We start from the raw sequence: 22,143 nt of genomic DNA, 5'->3' as shown, positions 1-22,143 counted from the left end.
CAAGGAAAGAATTGGAGATGGATTGGTGGCAAATGGACCTGGGCCTCCATATTGGATTCTACAAGAGGCCCTGGCCTGGCTGATAGACCTGTTGGCTGTCAATGATGGTGGAGGAGACATGCCTTGAGGATTGGAATTTTCCCATCACTGACATAATAGATTGGGCAGCTGACCAGGCAGAGCAGTGCTAATGTGGGTGGCCCAAAGACTGTAGGTTCCACTAAGGCTGGCAAAGAAATTACCAAGGAAACTCTGGATCCAAGAGTGCAGGAGGATGGAGTTATGCCAGCAGGAGAGAAGCTGCATTAAACAGTTTTGTGTGTTGCCAGCCTGGGCCCTGCTGAGACATGTAACTGACAGCTGAGTCTGGGCCTAGACCATGAGGAAGTGGGGCCTGTGGGGCTGGACTTTTTTCTATCTTTCTTACATTTTTAATACCTCAATTTCTACTGTTGTACAGTAGGGGCTAGTAGCCAATCACTTAGCCAGAATTTGATCTTGTTTCCACTTGAATCAAACCTGGAGGGTTGGTGGTTGAGGAAGGATTGCAGTTGGTAAGTGAGTGTGTTGGGAAGGGTGTCAGAGTATTAGTGGCTTGCTAGCTCCTTTTGCTGTAACCTCACTTGCTGAGTGCCTCTGGTGGAATCAACTGGTGGAGGGTGTATAGTACAGGAAGGTATGGGTGGTGGTTGAGTGGTTCTAGTTGTCAGAGAGGCGAGAAGTGGGGTGGTGGGGGAGATGGAGTTGGGGGTGGGATGAGGGTACATGATGGTATTAGAGTAGTGGATGGACAGGGGAATACATGATGGGGATCTGAGGGTGGGCGCTCATGGATCAAATGGGTCCAATGGCTTAGTTTTCTCCTATCAGCCAGCCTTCAGTGTTCATCCCTAATACTGGTTGCCAGATCCTACAAAGCCCTGGGCTCCAGCTGCGGCTTTTTAAAACCACATTGGTGTGCAATAAAATCATCCATGTGGCCAGCCATATAGCAGCTGCAGAGATCTGGGACCACTGAGGTGATGTGCTCCTGCCTCCATTGCTGTCCCTGACCCAGGTGCCCAAAGATTTCACCAGATGGCTGTCAGAGTCTGCATGCTCAATTCCCAAGTCCAGTAAATCCTCTGGAGACTATTTGCTTCCAGTAAAGATTTCTTTATTGAGAAGTAACATACAGCACCCCATAAGTTGCTGAGACTGACCTTCCCCAGCCAGAGCTCTCCTTTTAACCCCCCTCTATTCTAATTTTCCCACTTGATTCCTTTTCGTGCCTCTCCTTGGGTCTCACAGCTGTTCGACCTTGCTGGTGCCTCTCAGGGAGATAACGGTCCACCTGGCCTCTGTTGTTTTATTGTTTTCCCTCCCTCTTGACTTTTATGGCAGGAACAAGCAAGCGGGCATACAAATTATGGTTCTTGTCTAAACTAACATTTGAACTCACTAGCTATCTGTCTACATAACTTTTCTAATAGCCTTTCAATAGTTGCTTGCGCAGATCCTGACAATGGCACACTCAGGCCACAAAGATGTAGTAGTTGTTGGGTGATGAGAGCAGCCACCCTGACGCCCTGGGTGCATCATTTGCTTAGGATGTATCCTTATAACAGAGATTCCCTCTCTGTGTCAGTCTCCTGCAGCTCAGTCCAAAGTGTTCTAGCTTGAAAGTACTGCATGGAGCCTCCAAAGGCCACCGAACTGCTGGGCTGCAGTTGGCCTACTGCAGGAACATTTAGCTGGAGCTTCTGTGCTTGTGCAGCGTTGGTCGGCTTATTTGTGGCTTGTCAGGGGAATACTGACCTTGTGGAAGACCAAAGGTGGGTCTTCCATGAGGCTGATGTTCCCATTGGTAAACTCCTTGCTAAGTCAATCAGGAGGAGGGATTGGTTCTGATATTTCCACCTCCACAGATGCCTCCTACAGTAAAAGCTAGACTATGAGCAAGTGACCGACTCAAGGATAAAAAAAAGCACATCAAATTGACTGTGTGGATGACCCCTCAATTTCTCTGCCTTTCCCGTATCTTCTTTGAATGTCTTTCACTCTTGGTTGTGAATCTATAATAACCCATTGGCTTCCCATACTGGGTTTGTCCTTTGAACATTCTTACTGTTCCTATTTATATTTTCTGCCACAAATCCCTCAAATTCTTATAAATTCTTTTTCTATCAGCTTACACTTTTTCCTTGCTTTTTATTCTCATCAAGAACATTTCTGCATTTGACTCGAACTGAAGCACAAACTGCCCCAGCAACTTCTTTTTTCTTCTGTGTCTCTCATCCCACACCTAAGGCAGCTTTATGTGATCTTAGGTATAATACTTCTAAAGTGTTTTTTTTCCCCCTTATCCCAACATAGTTTTCCCCATGAATACAACCTGACATGCTTCATTAATAATTTTGTCAGTGATGCAGTCAGATGACCTTTAGTGGATGGGGTCAGCTTCATACCTATTGGCAGCTTAGGCTGGCATGGGCATGCCTCTACCCCTCTAATCCTAGGCACTGTCTTTCAGGGCCATGCTTTGAGAAACTGGTTCCTTGAAATCCAGCTCAGGGACCTGGATCAGCTCAGTAGCAGCTGGCCAAGATAATAGTGGGGGCTTCACTGTGAAATGGAAAAGAGAGAGCTGGCTTCCTCTATGCTGAATTACAGTGCAACTCTCCATGCTCCTTTTAGCCATTTGGCTGCCCTTGAACAGAGCTTTTACTCTTCTAGAATAGCACTAAACCCCTGTCCAAAATAAGCCTGATTATCAGCTGATATTCTGGAACAGCACTCTTCTGGAATGGTTCTACTCCCTGTCTAAAAGAAAGCTATCAGCTGCTGTCAGCTGATAATTGGGCTTCCTTTGAACCTACCTGTGCAACACATGTGTACAAAAACAGAACAAGTTTTGACAGATGACTAAACCCACCAATCTAACCATCTGTCAAAACTTGACTGCCCTCCCCCGTGCCCGCCCCAGCACCATATCTTGGTGGAGAAGGTGCTGCACCATACAGAAGAGCAATTCTGGCCTAAAGTATGTGGATTTGGTGGTGGCAGAGAAGTAAGGACTCTTCATTATCTGTGATGCTGTGCAGTAGGACTAGAAATGGCTTTGACCATGGCTTAATCTATGCTGTCCCAAGGGTTCTTCGACTTGCATGCTAGTTTATTTGCTTCATTACTCTCAACTCCTTAGCTGTACAGGAGTATGGAGGTAACCATAAAAAAGGAATGCATGAACTGTTAAGTAAAGTTAACTTAGCCCTGGGAAAGAAGAAAGGGTGAGAAAGTAACTCAAGATAACCTTGCCTTGATTCTGTTTGATATAAGAGGAGGCAGAGGGAGACTCTGACAGGCTTTCAAGTTTCTGTTATTATACCCTATAACTATAAGGTAGAGTTCCAGTAGGCCTTAATTTGACTGTTCTCTGACCTGGTCTACACTGAAGGCCTGACACTAGTAAACCAAAAACTAATTTGAAGGGATACTATCTCTATAATCCACAGATTAATTAGGGCTTCGATAATACTACCAATAGTATTGTTGACTGATGAAATGAGAAATTAATCAGACAGAACTATGAAACAACACTGCTCCACTAGGTGCCGGATCAGAGCATTTTAACCTGTCTCCACTCTGGAAAGGCTTCTATTGGCTGTCAGTTTAAAGCTGATCAGAAAATGAATGATCTAAGACAAGTCACACTTAACAATTTTCATTGTAGGCAAATGCCTCCACTCTGTGCTGTGGCAAAATGGACAATTTTTCTTGGATTGCTGAGTTGCTTGCCTCCTCCTCAAGTGAACATCTTCTCTTGTTTGTTTCTCTGGTAGCCTGGTGAAACACTGGATGTTTCTCTTCTTTTTTTCTTTTTTTACAACTTTATTGGTGGAAAGTGAGAAGCAGGGGCTCTACAGGTTCACTGATGGAACAAAATGAACTTAAAAAACAACAACATGTTGAATTGACAAAAGTTCTGCTATTCTTTCTATTTGGATCAAACGTTATGGTAAAACTGATGTTTTCCTTTTCTTTGTTCCTGGTCCACCAGTGGATGCACCAGACAAGAAGGAAGGAGGGGGAGTCAATGGAGGAGGTCTATCAATGAAAACCAGATGTCATTAGTACTTGCTTTCTTGGCACAGGTGAGAGGGGTAAAGAAAAAGGGGGATCCATCAATCGGGTGAAATAGTAAGTGTAGTCCAGACAGAACACCAGGCCATCACTATGGACAAAAAGGAAAAGGTTGAAATCCAGAAAGAGATTTCTTAAGCTGGCTTCATTTCTATGGGATACAAGCAGTTTAAGTATGGACAAGCCTTGTGGCATGCACCAGATCAGCCCTTTCATTCAGAATTAAATAGCTGTTTTACCCACAAGCGATGTTCCATTAAAAAACGGGACATTTAGATTAGAATGATCATCTTCCCTATTACCTTGAACTGGTGAGACTGTAATCGAAAAGGAGTGGAGACTAACCAATGACCTGCTCTCCTTTCCTTGTAACACCAGGTTGCAGCTTTTCATCACCTCTCTCCTACTGGTTAGTACTTGAATGTTCTTTCTAGATCATTTCCTTCCAATTCTCATTCCCCTCTCTCTCATCTCCCTGAAACTTCCCTTAAAACCTGGATATAATAAAACCTGTAACCCAAATACATCATTAAAAGTTTCATCTCTCTTGGTACCCATATATATGTACAAAGCCAAAACAGACTGGGATATTCTCTGCTATAAGTCCTCCTACATTTCATTTAATCCCAATTCTAATTTAGAAACTTCCTTTTTTATTTTCAGCACTCACGTGCTTACTCTGATGTGATCAAGCATTCACACTTACTCAGTGAGCCAACAAACTCTTCACTGAATACCATGAAACCGTAAAACTAAGTATATACTAGCATATAAGCCTATCTGCAGATAAGCTGACCTTTCACTTTTTAACCAAAATACCATGAAAAATGAGGGTCATCTTATCTGTGTATGGCACATTTTTCATAGTATTTTGGTTAAAAATTCAAGGATTGGCTTTTCTGCGGGTGGGCTTGTATGCAAGTATATGCCCTAGTTTCAACCAATTTTATAGGGTTTTATAAGAGATCTACTTATTTATAGTTTCTAGCTTTATAGATTTTCGTTTTATAGGTATTGTTAGTATTCATTTCATAGCATGGATCCTAGATTCATGGATTCATTTATTTAAGGTTTTCAGTTTTATAGTGCTTAATTTGATAAGTATTTTATAGAGAATTAATTTTATAGGTTACCCCCATAAAATAAAAGCACCTGATAATTCCATGGTTAATTCTGTATTGATGTAATGGTATGTGGGGATAACCTTGGGAGATGGAGGGAAGGGATACTGCCTAGGGAATGATCAGATAAGAGGGGGCATAGCCTGCAGCTGTATAATGGGAACAGAAGAAACTCAGAAAGGAACCTCCTTAATTTATCAGGCTGTTAAAGAGATGATGGGAGATTTATACCTTCAGACTTGCAAGATTCTGTTAATGTAGCCTTACAATAAAGTAGAATTAGCTCAACTGGTCATGGTTTCTGCATGGTCTACCTGGGAAGGCTGACAATTGCCTCATTGGTGTCTTATTCTGATCAAAGACTAAAATAAATCTTTAGGGTATCTGATTTTCTTTACATACCCCTGGTTCAATGTCACATATATGTGTTGGACTTACATGTCTGTAACACATTCAGGTAAATAAACGAGCATACTTTGTAACACTTTTGAACAAGGAAATCAGTAGTGCTGATAGCAATACAAATAAGTTAGTAATTACAGGCTCCAAAATCAGCTCTAGAGTCATACACGGGGTTCACACAAGTGACAGAGCTTCAAAAAATTCAGGCTTCCCAAAGTATAATCCAGATTCAATCTGAGAGCAAAAAATCAGGTTTTCAAAATACAAGAGGCTGACAGGAATAGGTAATGAGCAAGGTTGTGCAAAACTCAGCATTCCAAGAGATGGAACTTGATGCTCCCCATAATGATATGTTTTTCTCTGAGAATGCACTGATCTATTAATTCCAGGGGTAGTCCTTACTTTTTCATAAGTAAATCTTCCAGAACAAGAAGTGGTTTGTAGTGTTTCTGCACTGCAGCTTTGCAGGAGCCGGGCCTGAAATTGCATGTACGCTACAGTTTGGATTTGAATTCCTGAATTCTCTTGCCTGCAGCATTTCCAGTGGTTCATCAGCTTCTGACAAGGATTCCTTCCAAGAAAGCACTGCAGTTCTCTTGAACTGAACTCTCCCTCTACCAATGAATAATTGCCATGTTGAAAAACTAGTTTTGTTCTGATCTGAGGATTAACATACTGTATATAGGGAGCAAAAGAGCTTTTCCAGAAATTAATGTATTAATTGTTTAGATTGTTGTTTTGACTCAAAACAGTTTCTAAACTCTACTCAACCAAAGATTTTGAGATTCTCTTGATACCAAGGAATTTGCCAGATGACTTAGCAAATTTCAAAGCTACACCTTACTTTTTAATGTTCTCAGAGGCCCACGTCCCCAGATGTTATCTTCAGTACTGATTATATAGACAGTTCTTGATTATAATTATAACCTAGATTAGTATTTGGATTCTTCCTAGTTGTATTTCTTTGATTTTTTCCCCCCAGTACTAAGATGCAAACTATATAGCAGGACTTCATTACTGTATCATTTTTTAATAATGCAATCTCAGTGTGCTCACATTTAAAGCTGGAAGATCTCTTCATCAAGTAGGTTTTACTATAACTTTAATAAATTGAAATAAGTTGAAGATCAGAAAACTGCTGCCACATTACACTTCAGGTACAAGGGCAGGGGGCAAGCTACTGTTCAGCCTCATACCTGTTTATTCTAGATATTTGAAATATGCATTTTGTTTATTTACTGATTTGAAACATACACTATATTTATCCGGAACTATGTAATATTCTTTATAAATCTCAGTGTAAAATTATTTACAAATTTTTGATAAAGCTCAGTGAAAAATGTTATTAAGAGTATTAGGAATCAGTGTGATGTGGTGATTAAGGTGCTGGCACCCAGGAGACCCAGATTCAAGTTCACCCTCAGCCCTGGAAACTTACTGGCTGTTTTGGGGACTCTCTTTCAGCCCAGCCCACCCCATTGGAGATCATTGCGGGGAAAAATAGAGGAATCTACTTTGCCTATGCAGCTTTGAAGGAAAGATTGGGTTAAGTACAACAAATAAATAAGATAAATGACTATTGCTAAGTTCTGTGAAAAGTAGTTACAGTTTGATTCAATACCTAATTTATTTGGATTAATATAACAATAGTCATATAAACATTATTTTTTATCGGAATCTTTCACTCTTGTTTAGTTTAGGTCTATCATAAATGGTCACTTTATTTAGCAATTCAGTTCACAGATGGTTTTTTTTTTTCATAAGGGCTTAAGATACTGAATTAAATGCGATTCCTATGCTTAACAAGACAAGTTAATGTATCAGTTTGTCACAGTAAGAATAGGAGGCAACTCTTAATATGATAGCATTAGTAGCCAGTGGTGTTCCCATGAGGAAATGCTCCAGGGTTCCAGTTCCACTGAACTCTGGGTTAATTCTAAATTCTCATCCTGTTATCTTTAAATTTCAAATGTTACTTGACTTTATTGTTCTTTCTTTAATCTTGCTTTGGGCTCATCCTGAATTTCAGAGAAACTAATTCTATAATATGAATATTAAATACGTGCCAAAACATTCAGTTCTTTTAGTTCATTTGCACCACTTTCAGTTACCAGCACACGTTTATGCATTCATAAAAATACAGTAAAACACTCTTGATGTGATCTTATTTGACTTGTATCAAGAATTCTGCAATTACTCTTGGGTTATATCCACATCCTCTCTATTTGTTGAATATTTTTAATGATAATAAATTCTGTTGCTTTAATATTAAAGCTTCATATGCTATACGAAATTAGAATGAATGCTACAAAGTCTGTGAGTTGTGCTTAGAAATGTTATGGGATATTGCACTTAAAGCTCAGGTGCTTTGTAAGTCTTTTGTGGGGCATTTTTGCCTGCTCAGAACTGAAAAACTAAGGAAGACGGCTGAAAGATCAAGAAAAAAGTGGGTGCAAGTAAGATTAGTGGCAAGGAAGTACAGTTTTGTTATAATACTACACTATTATTTATTAATATTCATATCTATTAAATCATGAATGTGTTGGCTTTGTAGAGTAGGAATCAACATGAGGTTATGCCAGAAGGAACTTTTGAAAAATAGCAATTACATTTCCCTGTATTTTAACTGAAATGTTATTGACAACCACAACTTTCCCCAGCATACTTATATTGGCTCGATGGCAGATCAGTATTTATGATAAACGGGATTAACTAATGATCACCATGATTACAATTCAAGGTTCATACTTCATGCATGCAACATACCATGTTTGCAAATCAAATCAAGAACACCAGAATAAAAATCACAGACTACAACTTTTTCCAGAAAAAACAGAAGTGTCTCAGAAACCAGGTTTCTGAGATATATGCAGAATCGTGTGTGTGTGTGTGTGTGTGTGTGATGAAAGATGAGTTTGGTTCAGTTCTGTGTTTTGGAACACGTTCCTTGCTTCACAATTCATAGATGGGCATATTGCAGATTGAGGCTGCATTTCTGTTTTGATTGAGTAGAGCAGAGAAGGATAGTCTGAGATTGCAGTGCCCAAAAAAGACACTTCATTTTCCTCTGCCTCTTTTTTTTTTTTTTTGCAGTCCACAGAACCACCTCAGACTAGAATTGCCAAAAACCAATGGCAGGTTTCTTGACATTTTGAGATGGGAAGGACATCTCAACCAGGCCGCGCTTAATTTATAAGGAAAGAAAATCAATACATTTTTCCCCAGATCCAAAGAATAGAAAATCAGGAAACTGATTCAGCCTGCACCGCAGCATCACCCTCCCCACTGATCCAAATAGGGGCTCTTGGCCACCCACAAACTCCTACTAATCAGAAGGTTGCCTATCCCTGTGCTAGTTGCTAAATGCAATTGAACAATATATACAGTTTGAATTGAGTGATCAGAATATCTTAGTACAAACTGTCTCTTGCCTTCTACATAGCCTCAGATCGAAGGACATTGTAGGTCTCAGTACTTTCTGACCTCAAAGCTGCTGCTACATGAAGACTGTGTGAAGCATATTGCTGAAGTTCTCTCCTCCACAACTTCTCTTCTGTTGATATTTTCTCTTCTCACCCCGTGATCTCCATAACCTCTTTGCTCTCTCAAACTTTGGTTTGAATTGTAAACCTCTTTGAGAAGTTTGATGGAAAGCTGCTCTCAACACATGATTTAAACAAACAAGTCAATAAGAAACACTCTTCTTCAGAAGTTAAGGTCCTTAGCCAGCTATAGCAAAAAGAAAAAGACAAAAAGGCATGAAGAAAATACAAGGTATGCTTTTAATATCTTTCTTTCATTGTTTTTAGATACTTCTGCTTCACAGTTCTTGGCAGAAAAATGGCTAATAGCACGGGAGTAAAGGATTTCTACCTAAGTGAACTGTCTGATCTGCCTGAAGTGCACATGTCTCTCTTTGCGGTGATTCTGATGACCTACTTGACCACTCTGGCAGGGAATGGGGCTATTCTCATAGCAACAGCGACAGATGCTCACCTCCAGACACCTATGTATTTCTTTCTGAGTAATTTATCTTTGCTGGATGTCCTTTGTCCAACTGTCACAGTGCCAAAAATGCTCCAAACCTTCTTGTCAGAGGACAAGAGAATATCGTTTGTCGGCTGCGTGCTGCAACTATTCTTCCTGATTGATGTGGTGGGCACTGAAATTTTTTTGCTTGCAGTGATGGCCTATGACCGCTATGTGGCTATATGCAGCCCCCTGCACTACACAAATATTATGAGTAAACGTCTATGTGCTCAACTGGCAGTTGGGACCTGGCTAACAGGCTTTACAAATTCCATGATTCACACCTCACTGACCTTTACATTATCTTTCTGTGGGCCCAATAAAGTTAATCAGTATTACTGTGACATCCCTCCCATAATGGCTCTTTCTTGCTCTTCCACATACCTCCCTGAACTGGTCCTTCTCCTTGTGGCTGGAATTTTAGGGGGTGGTGCTTTTCTAGTTACCCTGATCTCTTACATCTATATAATTTCGGCTATCTTACGCATGCACTCTGCTGAGGGCAGGCAGAAAGCGTTTTCCACCTGTGGTTCCCACTTGACTGTGGTTTGCCTGTTCTATGGGACAACCATTGCTACCTATGTTCGGCCCACTTCCACTTACTCACCCAAGCAAGACAGAATTGTTTCCATGTTGTATGGGATTCTTACTCCCATGATAAACCCAATGATCTACAGCCTGAGGAATAAGGAAGTTAAAAAGGCTTTGGTCAAAGCTTTTAACCTGAAATGGGTTTTCTGAGGGGTTTGGTTTGGGTTCCCCTCTACTTGAATGCTATCAGAATGTGCTATACTTTCTTGCAACTTTCTGGTAAATTGTTTTCTGGGTTTTTCTGTTGCAGATACAAATCTGTATCAGTCTGGCCTGGTTTAAATAGCAACCACTTTGCTAGACAGGGAGAAGTGAGCGCTACCCTGCCTCTTCTTGGATGAGAAAAGACAACCACTTCTTTGGGTAATTTGGGCCTCTTCCACTGTTGGAGGAAAGCTGGGAAACCAGGAAGTTTTATTTTGTCTCAAATAGTAGGCTGCTTAGATCTCTCCGACCACCAGGCTGATACACCTACTTCCCTCCATCACTGCTCATCAATATGATGATTCCTGGGGCCCCAAGTGTGTGCAGGGACCTGCTTCTTGGTTGTACTAGGGATCTGGGTTTGATGTTTCTCAGCAACTTCGTGCCTGAATTTTTATAATGTTTGTAATTGTTTTTTTTAATTTAATTTAATTTTAATTTTGTTTGCCACCCAGAGTCACTTGTTCAGAAGGGCGGCCATATAAATTGAATCAATGAACAAATCAATGAACAAATCAATGAATAAATTAAAGAATGAATAAATAAATAAATAAACTTCACAATGGCAACCATGACAGAAGATGAAAGGGGTCCTGGCAACAGGGTTGTTTCAACCTGAGATCACAACCCTAGTGCATATGGTAGAGCAGCTTATTCAAGCCTTTCAAGAAGATCATTCAGCAACTTTACTCTTTTTCTTTTCTTTTCAGCGCTGATTTGGAAAATGGACCAGAGAGATTTACTGTAAAATGATGCTGGGTTGTATGTTCACTTTATCACTAAGATTGTTCAAATTCTAAACTTTGAAATGTTATAATCGAATGTCTTTTCTCTTCTGTTGAGGACTCTGTAGAATAAACATACAGGAACATCAAGTAGTGCACATTATGAACACATTAAAAATAAGTGGGTGTCATAAGTTGCAAATTGGGAAGATGAATACCCTGTCTTTCCCTTACCAGATTTACACTTATTTATAAAAATGCTACTTCTCATGACCAAGAATCATCAAAGTCCCAAGTTCAATCCTTGGAATATCCAGGAAGGTCATGTTCATGAGATCATCAGGAGTTTGATTTGTAAGAAACATTACTTATTACAGCCTAGAATAAGAGAAATCAGCGCACAAATATTGAAGCAGATTGGTCAACCCCCTTGAAAAAAAGATGACTGCCAGGCTTCCTTTGAGCAAACCTTCTTTGGAGACACATAGTTCAGAGACCTGCCATGCAGACCTGCAGAAGTTCTCAAAAGAAGCAACATGCCTGTTTCTGCCTGAGTAGCTACGTTGGGCCTGTTTCCTTCTGGTTTGGAGCCATGTCAGAAATGCAGAGAATATACAGAGGGTAGACAGCTTGATAAATAGTTTTCTCTCCTGCATTGGTTAAAACAAAAGATAAAACACACAGAGGACCACACTAGTAGCAGCTTCAACTCTTTCAAACAAGCAAACCAACCCCCCCTCATTATCATTCAAACAAACAAACAAAAAACCTCAGTATTATCATCAAGAAACCTTGCATTCAACCCTAGAAGCAGTATTGTGCTAAAAAGTTCCCTTTTTAAAAATCAGTTGTATGTATGTATGTATTTGTTAGATTTATATTCCACATTTCCTTCAGGAGCTCACATCGGTGTCAATAGTCCTCATCCCATTTTGCTAGACAAAGCTACTGATTGAGGTGGGTTGAGCTGAGGGAGTAACTGGCCCAAAGTCACCAAAATGTTGCAATAAATCAGTGGGTAAATACAAAATAATATAGGTTATTTTAATAAAGAAAGGCAGAGACAGGCTACCTGGAAAATTTGGAGTGAGGGGGAGGAAATGGTAGCTTTTCTCCATTCAGAAGATATGGCAGAAATTGCAGTTGCACAATCCAAAGGTAATTGCTCACCCCATCATTTGTCTTTCTGTTATAATGGTCAACTTAAAAGCAAATCTTCCAAGTTTAAAAATGAAGTATGGTTCCATTTTACTAGAGAAGGAGAAAAATGTGACCACTGTCCAAACTCTGGATTATCAAGAAAAAGGTTACCATTGCCTTTGAAGAGAAGAGATTGGAGTATTCGATTGTTCAAATTTTAAACTTTGAAATGTTATAATCTAATGTCTTTTCTGTTGAGGACACTGTAGAATAGACATACAGGAACATAAACTAGTGCATATGTTATGAAGGCATTAAAAATAAGTGGGTGTCATAAGTTGCAAATGGGGAAGATGAATACTTTCAGTCAGGTTTCAGGCCCAGATTTGGGACAGAAATGGCATTGGTCACACTCATGGATGATCTCTGGTGGGAGCGGGATGGGGATAGTGCATCCATCCTTGCTCTTCTTGACCTCTCAGCGACTTTCGATACCATCGACCCTTTTGGTATCCTTTTAGATTGACTTGGGGAGTTGGGAGTGGGTGGCACAGTTTTGCACTGGTTCTCTCCCTTCCTCCAAGGTCAATCCCAATCGGTGCTGATTGGGAGTGAGCAGTCCAGCCCATGGCCCCTCCATTGTGGGGTGCTGCAGGATTCGGTACTCTCTCTGTTCCTTTTTAACATCTACATGAAACCACTGGGTGAGATCCTCTGCCACCATGGGATGAGGTATCATCAATATGCAGATGATACCCAGTTATACATCTTTATCCCAGGTGACCAGAGTGATGCCATGATCACCCTTTCACAGTTTATGGAGGCTGTGGATGGGGTGGAACAGGCTTCAGCTGAACCCTGCTAAGATGGAGTGGCTGTGGATTAGAGGCCCTTCTGTATCCAAGAATTTACCGTCTTTGGTTTTGGACAGGGTTGCACCGCTCGATAGACCTGGTGCGTAATCTGGGGGTCCTCCTGGACTCAACTCCTGCTTGAGGAGCAGGTGGCAGTCATGGCCAGGAGACCCTTTGCCCACCTCTGTGTGATGTACCAGTGATGCCCTTTCCAGGATCAGGAGGCTTTCTGGTCAGTCACTCATGCCCTGTTCATCTCTCAGTTAGACTATTGCAATGTACTCTACATGGGGCTACCCTTGAAGAGTATCCAGAAGCTACAGCTAGTTCAAAATGTGGCCACGCGGACAATCTTGGGTGCCCCAAGGATGGCACATATAATACTTTTGCTGCGGGAGCTGCATTGGGTGCCACGTTGCTTTTAGGTCCAATTCACAGTGTTAGTTATCACCTTCAAAGTCCTACATGGCATGGGTGCAGGTTACCTGAGGGACTGTCTTACCCCAGTCAGATCAAACTGCCCCACCTGTTCAGGCAGAGAAGGCGTGTTGTGGGTCCCGTCAGCAAGAGAACGTTGACTGGCTGGGCCCAGGAGGAGAGCCTTCCCTGCCTTTCTTCCCACCCTCTGGAACATTCTTCCCCCTGAGGTACAGCAGGCCCCTACCCTCCCGGCCTTCTGGAAAACTTTGAAGACCTGCCTGTGCCAGCTTGCATGTGGGGAATAACAAATCTACCCAATCCTGGGGATGACTACCACTTCAGTGATGCTCCTTGAATGATGGCCAATCATTTCGGAACTTTTTATATTTTATTTATTATTGTAATTTTGTAATTTTAATTGATTTTAATTGTTCTGTAAACCGCCCAGAGTCACATGGGCAGTGACAAATCCGATAAATACATAAATACATGTTGGTATTCTGGCTGGTCTGTTCTGGATGTGCAGATATCTTAACTGGAAAAAAATGTGGTACACTGGATCTGTTGATACTTAATAAGGTGTTTAAGTTCTTCCCTTTATTGTTATTTTATGTATCTTAATTTCACACTACTCAAATTGACTTTGTATTTAATTGTCGTTTTATTTCAAGTAAGAAGTTTGATCCTTTTTAAAAAAAGGAGAAACTATTTCTCTTTGTTATGCTAAAATTAGTCCTTTGTGGATTTGCTTACAGCATAGAGTTGAGATATGGAATGTTTATCTGAATGGGATAAGTTGTTATTTAGGGTAAAACTCTTGTGTATTAGAGCTGGTCTTTTGTAAAGAAGAAATGGTTCCTTTTTGGTATGTTAAACCTTTCTTTTATTTTGTTGATACTGGGATATGTTATCCTTTTTATATGGGATTTTATTTTAGCTAAGAGTGGAGATGCGGAATGTTGAATTTTATATATGTTAACTACTGTTCATATCTTAGAGCTCTGTCTGGACTTTTTGCCAAGGATTGGATGGCACAAGAGGTTACTCTTTGAGTTGCCTATTGTTAAGAAATGGGCTATAGGATGAAGAGTTTCACATTGGTTAAATAAGAGGAGGTGAAGTGATTACGGAATTGTTTATCCTTGTCATGATGAGGGTGGGAAGTCACTTTTTTGGATGGGTGGGGGGGTTTGTTTCATTTTCTTACACCTTTTTTTCTTCCTTTTTTTCTGTTTCACTTGTATTCTTTAATGTTCTATCCAAAAAATTTAACCAAATCATTGGAAAAAAAGAAATTATCATCATTATCACCATGATACTTCTGTGGCTTAATTTGACACAACATGATCAATAAAACTGATAAAAATATGTTAATATATAATGCCTGGCCTCTCCAATTAAAAGATAAGGATGCAATCTGCCAGTTCCACTGGTCTTATGCCAAGTAAGAAGATTGGCTCGTCTAGTTCTATACAGTCTAACTGGCCAGCAATATTTTTCCAAGGGTTTCACAGGAGACTTTCCTAGACTTACCTGGAGATGAATTGAAGACCTGCCTCTGCCATCTTGCATGGGACGAGAAGAGTGCTAATCAGTCCTAGGGGTGGCTGGTGCCCTGATGACATTCCCTGATCTAGTTCTGTCAATTTTGGAATTTATTTATTATTTATTTCAGACTGTTTTTATATTGTATTTTAATTGATTTTATCTTCTCTGTAAACCAGCCAGAGTTGCTTTTTAACGAGATGGGCTGTGCCAAATTTGACAGATAGATAAATAAATAAATAAATAAATAAATAAATAAATAAATAAGAAAATAACAGGCAAGATCATTTCTTAAATCCCATTTGCGCCCTGCTCACAATTGGAGATTTAAAGCTCATATACAGAAATAGTCACATATACACAAAGGATGCGTTACATGGATTACAATAGAGATGCATGGTGGAGGCAACCTTTTGAACAATCCCAGTTCCAAGGAAACAAGCACTCCCCTTTTTTTTCTTGAATGGCTCTAGTTCCTTGAGTTAAATTAGAGATGGATATCATTAATGATCCAAAACTATTATTACTTTCCTGGTAGGAGGTCCCTTTGGACTCAAAGGAAATTAATTCTTAGACATTAGTAGGACCGTAAAGTCACTAATCCTAGTTGGATGAAAAGTTTTTGGCCAAGTGAATTTCTCTTCCAATGAAACTCAAATCGAACTGCTACCAAATTCCCTGGAGACCCCTGTTTTGAATACACCCTTTACCTTGATGCCATTGATTCCCAATGGTCAAACAGCTAGAAATATTAAAGACTTTGCTTTGAAGACTGGAGCAGTGATTGTTAATTTGATGCCTGAATAGCCATGCAAGTATTTTGCTGGACTCCACATAAATTCTTCATGCTGTGGTTACTGTGTTGGCACATACAGGAGAATCAGGAAAGGCAAGTGACTTCAATTTATTGGAACAGTAATTTTAGCCTATCTAATGAGGTCTTCCATATATTAGTGCCCCCTCGATGTGCGAGATTATCCTTATGGCGATATGAGGAAGTAAAGGGACTGCAATCCAATCGTTCTGGAGGCCAACAGATGAAGAAACGTGGGTCTACCTTGTTAGGTCTGCAGTCCGATTCTTCAGTGAATTGCTTGTCCTGAGTCAGTGAATTCAAGATGAAAGAAGAGAATAGATATTATCCAAGCTGTGGCAAGTACTCAACTGATGACCTGAGTACATTTCGATTTCATAATGTTTAGCCCCCAACAGCAGAACGGGAAGGTTTAATTTAAGGCATTTTTCGGGAAGGCTTAGTAGCAGCCTTGAAAATAGCATAGTATTTTGTGCTATATTGTTATCACAGGTGAACTGAAACCCATTTAGCTTTATGTTTTCTAAACAACACCCTTAACTTGCTTAGTATTGTTAGTAAGAGAGATTTTGAAGGGTAAAGTGTTATTTGCAGATGTTAGGATAGTGGGAGTTTCACAAGAACTAATCTGCTCCTTCTGACAAGTACCTTATAGAAGAACAGGAGCTATTCTAAGATAACCTGTTGCAGCAATCTGAATGTCTTGTGCATTCCCTCATCTAAATCTGAATTAAGAATTTGCATTTGATGGCTTGGAAGGTTGAATATTTGCAGTCAAATATTGGATTCATAGTATATGCTGACTCTGTTCTGTTAATTTAGATAGTGACTAAAGGCTATTTTAAATGCAATGACATAATTTAATGAGGATTTGCTCTTCAATCTTTTCTTCCTATGTTAATATTTATATAATATGATACTGTATGTACTGATTTTTTATAATCAAAGTAATCGGAGAAGGGAAAAAGCAACAACCAAAAAGGAATAAAGAAAGGTTCTGATTTCCAAACTCCTATCATGCTTGATCATTGACCATGAAGGAATGGTGAGATCTGGAGCACAAAAGCCTCCAAAGACATCACCACTCATAATATAGGCAGCAAAGTTTAACTTGCTGTCCATTAGCATTGGTTATGAAGAGGAAGAGACACTATCTGTCTACTGATGTAATCTCCTTTTCCATTGTTGACTTCTTCCTAACATCCCATTCCCAAATACCCTCTGCAGTATGTAGATAGAGCATGTAGATGGAAGAGATGAAGGTGACAGCCTGCATCTCCACCATACTCTAAAATCCAGGAACACCTATTCTCTTTTGCATTCTCTTATTTCAGGTACTCCTCTTGATGAGTCAGATTGGAAGAAAGATGGAGAAAGGCAATATTACTGTGATGACAGACTTCTACTTGACCGAACTGTCTGACCATCCCGAAGTACAGATTGCCCTCTTTGTGGTGATTCTGCTGATCTACTTGACCACTCTAGCAGGGAATGGGGCTATTCTCATGGCAATAGGAACAGATGCTCACCTCCAAACTCCAATGTACTTCTTTCTCAGTAATTTATCACTGCTGGACATCCTTTGTCCAACGGTCATTGTACCAAAGATGCTCCAGATATTCTTGTCGAAAGACAAGAGAATACCATTTGTTGGCTGTTTGCTGCAATTATTTTTCTTGCTTGATGTGGTGGGCACTGAAATCTTCTTGCTCGCAGTGATGGCTTATGATCGCTATGTGGCAATATGTAGTCCTCTACATTATGCCAACATAATGAATAAACAGCGGTGTGTTCAATTGATGGCTGTGATTTGGCTGTTGGGCTTAATTAATTCTATGGTTCACACCTCACTGACCTTTAGGTTGTCTTTCTGTGGATCTAAGAAACTCAACCAATATTACTGTGATCTTCATCCTGTGACAGCTCTCTCTTGCTCTTCTACTTATCTTCCTGAAGTCGCTCGTCTTCTTGTGGCTGGTATTGTAGGAGGTGGGGCATTTCTGATCACTCTGATCTCTTACATCTACATAATTTCTACCATCTTGCGCATGCACTCCACTGAGGGGAGGCGCAAAGCCTTTTCCACCTGTGGTTCTCATTTGACTGTTGTTTGCCTTTTCTACGGGGCAACCATTGCTACCTACGCACGTCCCACCTCTTCTTATTCTGGTAAACGGGACAGAATAATTTCTATGCTGTATGGGATAATCACTCCCATGCTGAACCCTATGATCTACAGTCTGAGGAATAAGGAAGTTAAAGCAGCATTAGACAAAGCCTTCAATCGGAAAAGATTTTCATAAATATCTCCTTCCTTTCCTTCTTCAATGATCAATGATCATTGATCAATACCTTAGGTTTCTAAAGCACCTTTTTGCAGATTTGTTTCCGATCTAACCATACTCTTACTGTAATGAACCTGGGTAAGCATTAGAATTGCCTGCTTTTTGGTCAACATTTCTCTTTTTGTATCTATAAGGAGGCAGCTGAAGGCTTTTGCTTTTGCTTTAGAACCATCCCTGTCTCAGATATCAGAATGCATGAAGTTGTGATATAAGTGTGCTTAATTATAACGCAGTGTTGCAACAGTCTGACCCTGTTTGTAATCCTAGTTGATACACAATTGCCACTTCTAGGTGAGGTGCAGCTGTCCTCTATTGAAAAGAAGGCATTTTTATCTGTGATGAATGGTGACATCCCATTTCTCTCATAATAAATGCTTACATTGGTGTCTATGAATTCATGTTTTTATTCTGTCAGATTTCAGCATGTAGACAAACACAGGGACTTAGTGTTTTGAATGGCCTTTCCTTTAATGTATGACCTTTTCCAAGACTGCAGTGTACTATTTAATATTTTAAATGTGCGAGAATTTAATTATTTCATTTCTATTTTTATTTTATGAACCATGTATTTGGCCATGTAACTTGCTGTTTTTAGCTGCTTAAATTTGTTGTGCTTATTGAACTGTCATACAAGCACCTGAAAGAGATCAAAAAATGAAAAGAAATAAATTGAAGCCACTCAGAGGCAGCTTCAGCGATTCTGAAGGTGAAGCTTCATCTCCAGTAATGAACACACTTATTTCTTTTGTGTACTGTCATCTCTAGACAAACAGAATTTCTAGGCTTTGGGGAAGAAATCAAAGATCATATATCAAAGTTGGATGAGCATATCTACTTATTATAAATCAGTTTCCCCTTCAGCTACTCAAAACTTCTTGAGTGAGTAAATTGATTAGGAATCTGGATTATGGAAGATCTCCTGCTGTGGAGAACATTTTAATTTCCAGGCCCTTGTTTTCTTATTCTGTATTTCCTCACAAATGAGTCTGAAGCTCACCTGTGATTGTCTTTACTTCTCCAGAGCTTGAAATGCAGAAGATCTCATGAACAAATAGGAGAATGCAAACTGTATTATTCAGTCAGTGAATAATACTGAACTACTGTTGGTCCTGGAGCAAAAAAAATCTAAACTCTGTTCCACATATGCCAAAAAAAAAAAAGAAATAAAAAAGCTAGATTCTACCCCTGTCATATGTGTTATCAAAGCACACATGGTTTTGGTTGTTTTCAAAAAAACACACATTGAGTAGTGTTTATAAAAGGTGTCTACAAAGTTGCTCAGTCACCATTGTTGATTATTGTGATGATGAAAGAATAACATTGCAGTAATTCTACAACGTTTCAAGCGTTCCCATTAATGGGAGAAACAGAACATCACTGTTTTATCTTGTTTATTTCTGGGCAGCAAGGCAGGATGTGAGTTGCTGGATTTGGGAAATTTACTATGCTTCTCTGAGGACAGGCGTAATCTAAAGGAAGCAGTTGGTGCTTGAAGTGGCCTTCCTTGGATCTATGAATTTTTCATATCATCCACCCCATCTTCAACCTACCATTTTTGTGGGTGATTACTGAGAAGGCTTGACTCCAGAGATTCCTAGAAGGAATAGATTATCTACATCCCTGCTACTCTGGATTCATATCTAATCATGGGATGATAATGTCACTGGGCACTCTGGTAGATGATGTTTGTGAAGATCTGGATGGGGGTGGGGAATGTGCTCCTCCTGCTCTTAATAGATTTCTCAGCAACCTCTGATACTGTTGACATTAGTATCTTATGGGACCACCTGTGAGGCCTGGGATTTGGAGGCACTCTTTTGCATGGGGTCTGCTCCTACCTGAGTGGGCAGTTTCAGGTTGTAGTTATGAGGGAACAGAACTTGAGACCTTGGTTACTCAAGCACGGCACACCTCAGGGTTCAGTGATTTCCCCCCCCCCCCCACACACCGCTCTTTCTTTCCATGCTATATGGAGCTACTGGGGGAGGTAATGTGTTGGTTCAGGCTGACTTGTCAGCAGTATGCTGTTGACAAACATCTGTGCACTGCCAAACTGGAAATGTTGTGGAAAGCTTGAACCAGTGTTTGTTAGGGGCAAAAGATGCTCAACTTTAATTCCTCCAAAATTGAGTTTTGGAGTTGCTGTTCATCAATTATCACCTGGGAACATTGGTCCCTGTAGCTACTCTGGAGGAGCTCATATTCCACCCCAAAGAATTGCTGCATGACTGAGAGTCCTCTGGACTCATGGCCACTGTTTTAATAGCAGGTGGAAACTGAGACTGGGGGAGGGAGGTATTGTGCCAGTCATGGCTGCATTTGGACCAGAATGCTCTGGTGTTGATAACTCATCCCTTGATCACCACTCGGGTAAATTGCTGTGATGCATTCTACACAGGGCAGCCTCTGAAGACGACCTGGAAGTGTAACTGCTACAGAATGAATCAAGAATCAATCCTGCCATTGCAGGTGAAGTTCTAATTTTCATGGCTGCCTAGGCATTGCCGTGCTCTGATGGTGTGGATGAATTTGATTTATTGCATACACCCACAGGAAATTAGAAATTTAAATTTCCTTCCTTCCTTCCTTCCTTCCTTCCTTCCTTCCTTCCTTCCTTCCTTCCTTCCTTCCTTCCTTCCTTCCTTCCTTCCTTCCTTTTTTACCAGTAACTTTCTGCCTTGAGAGAAGGTCAAAAGATTGACAAGTCCATATGCTGCTGTGGGATTTTTACATGTTCTGTGCTTACCTGATGAGGAACACCCATTTTTTCCTTCTTTCTCTTGTTCTTTCCCACAACATGAATTTGGAAGCTACTTTTCTGCATATTTATTCCTGGAGGTGGGGGTAGCCAGGCTCGCAGTAACCTAAGCCAAACCAGAAGTTTAAAATGGCTGTGTTTTTTTCTTTTTTGTTTTTACTATTATCACAGTGAGGATGGGTATCTCTTTTCTCTTTTGGGTTCTGCTTTATTTTTTTAACTTATTTCCATCTGTTTTAAAAGTTCCATGCAAACTATTTTTCTTTATGTATTTACTTTTTAGTACACTTGTTAGATTGCAAAATGACTCTAACACTGGGAAAATGATCTTGAGATATATTTTGTCTACAAGAAAGTATGGTGCTTAAAATAGTTGGAAAATAAATGGATATACTGTAAATCACAAAAAAGAAAAAAAGGGAAAAAAGGAGTAGGGGTAAATTTGCAACAACAATCTGGAAAAATTACAGCCAGATGTTACTGTGTTGTAAGAAACACCTATTTTCCCTTATGAACAACTTTTTTTGAGACCTAGGAAGATGGGTTGAACAAGCCTATATTCATGGATACTCCAACAAATAATGTGTGGCAGCTTTTACATTTAGCAGCAATCTCAAAATCGATGTGGAAAGTGAACACTGTAACAACGAAGGATGCTTCCTTTTTTTAATAGTTAAGATAGCTACTCTTACTATTGCTCTGATTAACTTTATAACCCCACTACAAACACTTCTGAAATATTTCATAACTGTTTCTCAAAACTATGTTCTGCAAATCCTCAATACATGATCTAGATTGGAGATTTTAATTTAATTCAAGGTTTTCAGTTAGGTGAAAGCTCTTTTAAATTTTTTATTTTTTATCAGAATTGGAAAGTACTGCCAGCATATATATTGGAATTTAAATTAATACATATTCGACATTTTTTTAAAATCCAAAGCTTAGAGACTATGAGATCAAATACAGATCAAAATTGTTTTAAATTAGATTATTTTTTAGTTTCATCTGCTCTGGTAGTTCTTCAATAGGCCTCATTACAATCTATGCCAGAGACTCTAACTATGAACCATTTA

The 22,143-nt window shown here is 39.8% G+C and overlaps 2 protein-coding genes across 2 annotated transcripts; both read left to right on the top strand.

Annotated features, from left to right (window-relative positions):
• Nucleotides 1-9,438: 9,438 nt before the first annotated feature.
• LOC103064554 (olfactory receptor 5V1-like) lies at nucleotides 9,439-10,415 on the top strand. The gene has a single exon (XM_007440414.2). It carries the CDS (start codon nucleotides 9,486-9,488, stop codon nucleotides 10,413-10,415), a length of 930 nt encoding a protein of 309 aa, XP_007440476.1. The 5' UTR covers nucleotides 9,439-9,485.
• A 6,899-nt stretch (nucleotides 10,416-17,314) lies between these two features.
• LOC103064315 (olfactory receptor 5V1-like) lies at nucleotides 17,315-18,270 on the top strand. Its single transcript, XM_007440413.2, has one exon. The coding sequence runs from the start codon at nucleotides 17,335-17,337 to the stop codon at nucleotides 18,268-18,270; it is 936 nt and encodes a 311-aa protein (XP_007440475.2). The 5' UTR covers nucleotides 17,315-17,334.
• Nucleotides 18,271-22,143: the final 3,873 nt, after the last annotated feature.

The sequence above is a fragment of the Python bivittatus genome, unplaced genomic scaffold (genome assembly GCF_059951505.1).
Source record: "Python bivittatus isolate LINGU-HERP-01145 unplaced genomic scaffold, Pbiv_v1 ctg000480_np1212, whole genome shotgun sequence".
Taxonomy (NCBI): Eukaryota; Metazoa; Chordata; class Lepidosauria; order Squamata; family Pythonidae; genus Python; species Python bivittatus.
This window is presented reverse-complemented; position numbering and strand designations above follow the sequence as displayed.

What these genes read in the sequence shown, in the direction of transcription:
- LOC103064554 (XM_007440414.2), top strand. Translation starts at nt 9,486, where the DNA reads ATGGCTAATAGCACGGGAGTAAAGGATTTCTACCTAAGTGAACTGTCT.
- LOC103064315 (XM_007440413.2), top strand. Translation starts at nt 17,335, where the DNA reads ATGGAGAAAGGCAATATTACTGTGATGACAGACTTCTACTTGACCGAA.